This window comes from Apis cerana, linkage group LG1 (assembly GCF_029169275.1).
Source record: "Apis cerana isolate GH-2021 linkage group LG1, AcerK_1.0, whole genome shotgun sequence".
NCBI classification, from domain to species: domain Eukaryota; kingdom Metazoa; phylum Arthropoda; class Insecta; order Hymenoptera; family Apidae; genus Apis; species Apis cerana.
The window spans coordinates 10,310,364-10,319,089 of NC_083852.1; the positions used below are offsets into that span (position 1 = coordinate 10,310,364).

General features: G+C 25.7%; 2 protein-coding genes across 9 annotated transcripts; one reads left to right on the forward strand and one right to left on the reverse strand.

The window, feature by feature from the left end:
• Positions 1 to 6: 6 nt before the first annotated feature.
• LOC107997828 (tRNA-dihydrouridine(16/17) synthase [NAD(P)(+)]-like) lies at positions 7 to 6,116 on the forward strand. Of its 7 annotated transcripts, none has more exons than XM_017056708.3 (10): positions 22 to 247; positions 3,744 to 3,837; positions 3,951 to 4,220; positions 4,336 to 4,495; positions 4,574 to 4,769; positions 4,869 to 5,117; positions 5,231 to 5,376; positions 5,452 to 5,549; positions 5,648 to 5,806; positions 5,889 to 6,116. In XM_017056708.3, exons 3-10 carry the CDS (start codon positions 3,951 to 3,953, stop codon positions 6,045 to 6,047), a joined length of 1,437 nt encoding a protein of 478 aa, XP_016912197.1. In that variant the 5' UTR covers positions 22 to 247; positions 3,744 to 3,837; the 3' UTR covers positions 6,048 to 6,116. The 7 variants fall into 7 exon arrangements, with proteins under 7 accessions (XP_016912205.1, XP_016912197.1, XP_061943354.1 ...); XM_062087370.1 differs by having other exon boundaries at positions 34 to 1,735; XM_062087360.1 differs by having other exon boundaries at positions 50 to 242.
• On the reverse strand, positions 6,105 to 8,401 carry LOC107997844 (protoheme IX farnesyltransferase, mitochondrial). 2 transcript variants are annotated; one of them, XM_017056747.3, is made up of 7 exons: positions 8,213 to 8,399; positions 7,986 to 8,034; positions 7,631 to 7,904; positions 7,340 to 7,535; positions 7,090 to 7,265; positions 6,640 to 6,957; positions 6,105 to 6,530 (listed from the first exon to the last, which is right to left on the reverse strand). In XM_017056747.3, exons 1-7 carry the CDS (start codon positions 8,215 to 8,217, stop codon positions 6,316 to 6,318), a joined length of 1,233 nt encoding a protein of 410 aa, XP_016912236.1. In that variant the 5' UTR covers positions 8,218 to 8,399; the 3' UTR covers positions 6,105 to 6,315. The 2 variants fall into 2 exon arrangements, with proteins under 2 accessions (XP_016912236.1, XP_061943389.1); XM_062087405.1 differs by having other exon boundaries at positions 7,986 to 8,401.
• Positions 8,402 to 8,726: the final 325 nt, after the last annotated feature.

Genomic DNA, 8,726 nt, shown 5'->3' on the forward strand with positions numbered 1-8,726 from the left:
TGTTTCGATAATATATAAAATCGAGCATAACTTCAACCATATTTGTTAGTCATTCGAAACACTCTTGATTACGTAGATTATGATAAGTGATAAAATTAATTTTAAATATCATCAATTGTTAAATTCATTTACAGTTTATAATTATATAACAATAAAAATAATATTTTTTGCAAATACGCCACATTGTGTATTAAAATTAACAAAACTTAACAATTAACCTTTCGACTTCAAGAATTAAAAAAGTAAGGTTAGTCTATATATATATTTATCTTGATATAATTTATTCAAGCGAATAAAATATAAAAAATATATAAAATATAAAAAATTTATTGAAAAATAAAAAGTTTAAATAAATTAGAGCATATAATATATAAAAAAACACGAATATATATTTTAAAAGGAATTTAAAGAATTTTAAAATAAGTATATATTTATGATACGATATGATATAAAAAATTCTAATTATATAGTAGAAATATATATGTATTGTCGGATCAAAATAGATAGTAAATTTCTAATTTATTTAATGTATAATTTTATAATTATCTCTTTCTGTACATCATTAAAAAAGTAGAAATAAAATAAGTTATAACTAAATGTAAGTTAAAATCACAATAATAATAACAATGATAATATAATTAATAAAAGTATTGATATTATAATGATATAAAAATGGACAAAATGTGTAAATGGACAAAAAATATAAGCTTGCAAAAAATCATAAGAATACATTAATCATATATATGTATATATTGTATTATATATTTTAATTTTATATTAACTAAAGTGTATACGTAGATTTTACGCGAAATTGTAACGTGTAAAGTATTTTTTAAATATTTAATACTTTTTTTGTATGTTACATAGTATTTTGTGTATTGAATTCATTTATATTAGCAAAATTAATATAATTAATATAATTTATAATAGTTTTATAATAGAAATATGAAATTGAAAAATCAATAAATATAATAAATAAGAAATAGTTTTAAAAAAAATATTATTTTTTAATTAAATATTATAATTAAAAATTAATATAAAATTTGAAAAGATTGGAAATTTAATATTTGGTTAATATATATGGAAAAAATATATTAAATATTTTTGTATGGTTATACATATTTTCAATATTAATGATTGTGAGAAAACATTGAAATTGAAAAAAAAAGATAATTGTATTCATGATAAAATATACTTCTCTTGATTTATACGTTTATTACGTTACCATGTGAATATCGATTCAGAACATATTCCATCAAATGACCGAGTTTTACTGAAGATTCTCGAAAAGAATTGTACATCAAGTGTTCCAACAAGTTGACTTTATTGTATAATTATTTTACATAGTTATAAATTGAGTGAAAAATAAAATTAACATTAAAATAATAAACTTGAAAGATTTTTCATTTAAATAATCGGAAAAGACGTTAAATTATGAAGAAACAAGATAAAAGAAAAATAAAAGTAATTGAAACAATAGATGACATCATCTTTATTATTGATAACAATAAAGAAAGTAACAAAATCATCAATAGTAACAAACAAGAACAAAAAAAGATCTTTTTTGTGTAATACAAATTGAAGAAATCAAAACTACGAACAATATCAAAATGATGTTTGAAACAAAGTAATATTCATGACACTGGAACACAGAAAATTTAGACGCGTGCACGGACTTCAATTTCCGTTGCACCCTCAACAAGTAATTGGGTGGATTGTGATCTTAATTATCGTGGTAAATACGTTTGCAATATTAACGCCACTTCTCAAACCAAATTTACGATCAGTTTTCTCAATCGTTATTGCTATAATCTTTTTTATACACATTTGTTCTCATTTGGCAGTGATTTTATTAGATCCGGCAGATCCTCGCGTCAGATCTCAGCCAACAAATAAAATTGTACCAGAATTCGATCGAAATAAACACTCACATGTAATTGAAAACGGTAGATGCCATCTTTGTAATATAACTATTGAAAGTAAAAGAACGAAGCATTGTTCTATTTGTAACAAATGCATTATTCGATTCGATCATCATTGCAAATGGCTCAATAATTGCATTGGAGCTAGAAACTATTGCGCTTTTCTAATCTGTTTAATTTCTGCAATTCTAGCAAGTTTGTTTGTTACCGGTCTCTCCGTGACAGAATTGTCATTGCTGTTGTTCTTTGATCGAATAATAGATCAACCTGCTACTAATATAACTACGAAAAACGCGACTGATTCTGTAGTTTTATTTATCGTTCCTATTTCGGATACTACTATAATAATCGCAATCTCCGCGATTGGAATTCTTTCGGCAATTGTAGCAATACTTTTACTTCATTTGTGCTTTTTTCATGGTTATATTGCTTGCCTTGGATTAACTACATACGAATATATACGAAACAAAAGAGAAAAGAAGTCTGTTGCTACTACAATTGCTACAACTGATACTACCGCCGCAGCTACTACCACAACTTCCATCACAACAAAAATCACTTCTATTGAAATAATCACTACCACAGTTACTGGTAATAGTTCATCAATGCCAGTTCAGCAAATAGAATCAAGAATACAACATGGTTTTTGTGAGTTTGTTTCTGCTCGTCGTTTCTTATTATCATCTTTTGCAAATGGCGAAAATCAATGTTTCTGTTGCGATATAAATGATAATCGAATCAAACTTGAAAGGAAATCAAATCAAATCGTAACTCAGTCTTCTTTTTTTTATGGAGAAAGCAAAGAGAAAAATTTCCAATTTTGTTTTTCAATACATGATATTTTTGAATCACAATCAAAGCAAACACCAACGGAAAATTCAACAGATGTATCATCAGCAAATATTGAACAACCAACAATCACATTTCGAAAATGGAATACTACTTTATCAACATCTATTTTTTGTTGCTCTACTTCACTTAACTCGATAGCAATGTATTGTACAAAGAATATTAAAATGAATATATCGAAGAAACAATCTTGCGACAAACAAAGTTGTGATGTTATATCTAATCAAATAGCATATGTTTCAACAAATTCTTATAAAAATGTTGAAAGAATAGGATTTTTCTATACATATTTAAATAAAGAAGAAAAAAGAAAAAGATGTAGAAAGAAAAGAAAAAGTCAAGAACAATCGTATGATATGAACATAGTGCACATACAAAAATTGAAGAAAATAAATAAAATTGATTTGATTACGAAGGAGGATTATGATTCGTTTATGAAAAATATAGTATTATTGATATCAATCACTGCCTCTTCTCTTATCATTCCCTTCTATACACTTATTATTATTGTTCCACTTTATTCAAAACTTCCTCCGTTATATAAATCGTCAATCACAAAATTAGACTTATCAGAATCACAGAATCAAATTTCACTTCGATTGCAAAAAATAACTGAATCATCAACATACAGATTTGGAACATGTTTTATTTTTCAAAAAGGACAAACAACTAAATCACATATATTATCTATCAAGCTTTCTCCTATTTTGGAATCGGAATTTTCAAAACCTGCTACATCACAATCGCATTCTTCTTTATCATCATATTCTGAATATTTCTCTTGTTTATTAATATCATTATCATTTGCATCTCAATCTTTTTCATCTCCACGAGTTATTGATGATAAATTCTATCTTCATGAAAAATATAATACTTATATCAATTAATTACTTTATTTTTGAAATCCGTTTAAAACAATAGTAAATATAGTAAATCATGTTTATATCATAAACATGTGTTTTTTTTTGCAAGCTTTAACGTGGACAATAAATAATAAAGAAAAAGGGAAAGGGAAGGGGGTAATTATATATGCCGCACCTTCAGTCTTTAATTTAAAAATTATAAAGTGAGTACCGATCTATATCGTGGATGAAACAGAATTTTTTTTAAAAAAGCCGTGCTATTCATTTAAATGTAAAATGTGCTCTTCTATCTACTCATCATTATATATTTTTGTAGATGTCATCAGTTTCAGCAAAAATATCTGACCGACTTATAAATACTACTACACAAGAGATGAATATTTGGAAAAATGTATTGGGTTCTCCACAATACATAGTTGCACCGATGGTTGATGCGAGCGAATTAGCTTGGAGATTATTGAGTCGTCGTCATGGTGCACATCTTTGTTACACACCAATGCTTCATTCTTCGGTTTTTTGTCGAGATCCAAAATATCGACGAGAAGCTCTTGCCAGTACTGCTGAAGATCGGCCATTGGTCGTCCAGGTATAGATACGTACGTCAAACAGGCCTGTTTCAGTTATTTTTTTCTTTTATCTTTTTTATTATTCTTAAATAATTTTGAATTTTGATCTTTAACTTATTAATTTGTTTGTTATAGTTCTGTGGTAATGATCCCAGTACATTATTAGAGGCAGCACTTTTAGCAGAACCATATTGTGATGCAGTCGATATAAATATTGGTTGTCCTCAAGCAATTGCTAAACGGGGTCATTATGGTGCTTTCCTTCAAGATGATTGGGATTTACTTCAACAAATCGGTTCGTAAGAATTTTATGCATATTTACAATTTATATTTTTATATATATTTTTTTTTTCTTTTTCATAAAATGTTACAGTTAGTACTTTGAGTAAAAAACTTCATGTACCAGTGACTTGCAAACTTCGAGTATTTGCAGAAATTGATAAAACTGTGAAATATGCAAAAATGCTTGAAGCTGCTGGTGCACAATTACTTACTGTACATGGACGAACTCGAGAACAGAAAGGTCCATTGACTGGTGTTGCATCTTGGGATCATATTAAAGCTGTAAGGTATAATTAACAAGACTTAATTAACAAAATTTATTTTCTTTTCAACATTTTTTATATTTTTCATCATTTTTTATTCCAAATATTATTCCAAACATTTAGACAAGCTGTCACAATTCCAGTATTTGCAAATGGTAATATACAATGTCTACAAGATGTTCAAAAATGTATAGAAGAAACTGGTGTTAATGGTGTAATGTCAGCAGAAGGCAATCTTTATAATCCATATATATTTGAAGCTTGTTATCCACCTAGTTGGGAGCCAGCACTTGAATATTTAGATTTGGTAGAATGTTATCCAGCCCCTGCTTCTTATATCCGTGGTCATCTCTTTAAATTATTTCAACACACGTATGTATAAAAATTTTCTTTCTAAGTTTGTTTTATCTTTATTTTTTATATATAAATAAATTCCAAATTAAAAATTAACTTATGCGTTCAGCGTTCTTTTAACTAGAGAGTAGACTTTGTTTAGCAGAAAATAAAGAAGAAAGAGAAAATTTGGCTCGAAACTCTACTATGGAATCTTTCCGAAATGTCGTTTACACTTTGAGAGATCGATATCTACCTTATCACGAAGGACGTTTAATATGGCATGAAGAAACATCTGGTTTGATAATTTTGTTATCCAATAAATACAATCATTTGATCATTTATTGTATTTCATATATAATACACATTTTAGATTATAACTTAAAATTACCTCCTTGGTTGTGCCAACCATATGTACGTCATCTTCCAGAAGAGAAAATACAAAAACTAGAAATCGAAAAAATCGAAAAGGTTAGTTTAATATAAAAATATTTTTTTTTTTCATTCTTTCCATATTATATACAAATAAAAGTAAATAATTGTTCTTCCATTTTGACATTCTTTTTTAGCAAAATGAATCAGCTAAGAGAAAATTCAAAGACGAAGAAGGAAATGAAATATCACGAAAACATTTAAAAAAACTTAAACGTATAGCGCGCCGACCAAACAAATCAACTGTTGTAATAAAAAGAGGATCCAATTTATGTCGCAATTGCCCAAATCCAGTGGTTTGCAAAATTTAATTTTTTTTTTACATTTATTTTTTTTGTTTGAATTCATTAATTTCTTTTTCTTTTCCTTTTCTTTTAGAGTCTCAAATGCGTTCATAAATCATGTCGGCAGTGCTGTAGAAACAAATGTTTTACAGAAAATTTGGATTGTACTGGACACAGAAATTTAACTAAAACTAGAAGACAAATGGCAATAGACTTTGCTGCAAAACGAAGAACTATTGAAGATACGATATGACATTGTATGATATTTTAGATTATATAAATAAAAATTAAATAAATATATGGGCACATATTATAAAATATATACACGTATTTTTATTATTTTTTAATTATTTTATAGATGTTATAATAATTTTAATATAATAATTGTACTATAATATGTTACTATTCACAAATTATACTACAATTCGATTTTCAAACTCATCTTACATTATATCATTTAATATTATAATACTTCATGAGTCAATATCATAATATCATAGATAAAATTTCAAAATGATCCATTAAGTGCTTGAAGATGTCGATGTAATCATTTTTGTTACAATTGCATAAATATCGCTATTTTTTTCTTCAGGAAGTATATCTTTTTGTTTCTTCTCATTATACCAATATTTTTTATTTACAAGTATAAGAATTATAAGAACAGGTAGGTGGATCAATGAAAAATGAAAAAGCTTACGTGAACTTCTACTATCTGATTGTTTATGAAACTTCCATGCTAAAAAAAATATAAATAATTTATATATAATATCAATACAATAAACTATTATGTTATAAAATTATTTATTTTTTTTCTTTTGTTTTAAGATATAACTATTTTGACTTACCAAGATATAGAAAATATACATTAAGAGGTGTTGATGTCAAGGCAAACCACCAATTTGTTACATTGAAAATAGGTGCTAAATAACAAAGACCTGTTAATGCTGCAGTATAACGTAATGCTGTTTTACGACAAAGCTTTGGATTTGTAACTGCCATCATTCTATAACCAGCACGTGAATAATCTGGTCTCAAATTCCATGACAAAGCATTGAAATGAGGAAATTGCCATGCATATAATATGCCAGACATTATCCAGGCACCTGGAGATATTATATCATTGACACAAGATGCCCAGCCCATTAACGGTGGTATAGCTCCAACTAAATAATAATCAATATGTAATATCTATTGATACTTATTAATATTAATAATAAAATATATTAAATAATAATATAAATATATTAATAAAAACTGATAAATATTAATAATTTGTAATTTTATAATATACTTGCCTATAGAACCTATCCAAGTGTTCAAAATACTAATTCGTTTCATAGGAGTATAAATAAGTGTATATAGAATTAAATTAGTTGCTCCTAAGATTGCTGTTAAATCATTAACTTGACTATATAATAATAATAATCCACTAAAACCAGACACTGTTGCAAAAATTATTGCTTGTCCTGGACTAATAAAAAATTCTATTATAAGTATAATGAATTGTTTTTTAATTTTTTTATAATTGAAATATATTGTACATACGTTACATGACCTCTAACTAATACTCTATTTTTTGTTCTTGACATTTGTGCATCAAAGGGAACTTCAAAAAATTGATTAATAGCATTTGCTGTTGCAGAAAGTAATCCTGTACCCATGGAACATGCAATAAATGTATAAGTATCAAAAGCTCCTGGAGCCAATATATATCCAGCCATAGTAGTTATAACTACCAAAGCTAAAATTAATCATTCATTGAAAAAATAATTCATTTTTTATATTGAAAAAAATTACATTAATATATTATTTATTAGAGATGTTAATTTTTCTTACATGTTAGCCTTATTTTAGATAACATAAAACAATATTTTTGAAGTTTTCCAGAATCTAATTTTATATGTTGCCATTCTTGTTTGTCATTTATACATAAATCTTTTTGTTTTACATTATTTATTATATCTACATATTGAGTATTTTTTTGATCACCAATAGGTGTAACGAAGCTTGATGGAATATTATGATTTTGAAGATTTTTAATATTTAATGAATGTTGTTGTTTCTGAATACAATTTAAATTCTTTATCCTTGGTGTGGCCTTAGTAGAATACTACAATAAATTATTATAAAAATTAATATTATAATAAAGAATTTAAAATATATAGATTACATAAAATATCATTACACATACTGTAGAAATTGACAGTTTCAACGATGACAGACATATATTACGGGAAATCCTGATTGAATAAAAAATAAATAACATGATAAAAATATAATGATTAATATTTTCTTTTTCTCATTCTGAAAATAATATAAGAACCAACCGGTCCTTGATTACAATTTTGCCATGAATAATGAAATTATAAGACAATTCAAATACTTTATTGTTTCTTAACAACGAAATATTCGACTTACATCATGAAATATTTTCGTTTTTATAATTTTTGTTTCGTGTTACGTAAGAAAAATTTGAACAAACATTCATTGCGATAAACTTAAAATAATTTTACTAGATTATTTGAACCTATGCTTATTCAAGTAGTTGAATCGAAACTCATGAAAATCGAATATTCGAATCGATGTAAAAGACAATGAATTCCTAAAAACATCAATAGACGTCCAAATTTTATAGAAATACGAATATGAGATAGCGCCTTATATTTAAAACAAATCTTCATGTAAATAAGTTTAATTTTTTGTATTAATAAACATACAATAATTATACAATTTGTACAAATACATATACATATATCTTTAATGATCCGTATATAATATATTAATGTGAATATATTTATTTATATTAATGTATAGATATTTATGTATAGATATTTTTTATTGATATTTTTAATTAATTTTTTTTTAATTTATAGAATAGAATAAAATAACATATATTATATTTTTAACTTCTAAATTTTGCTCGGAATATAAC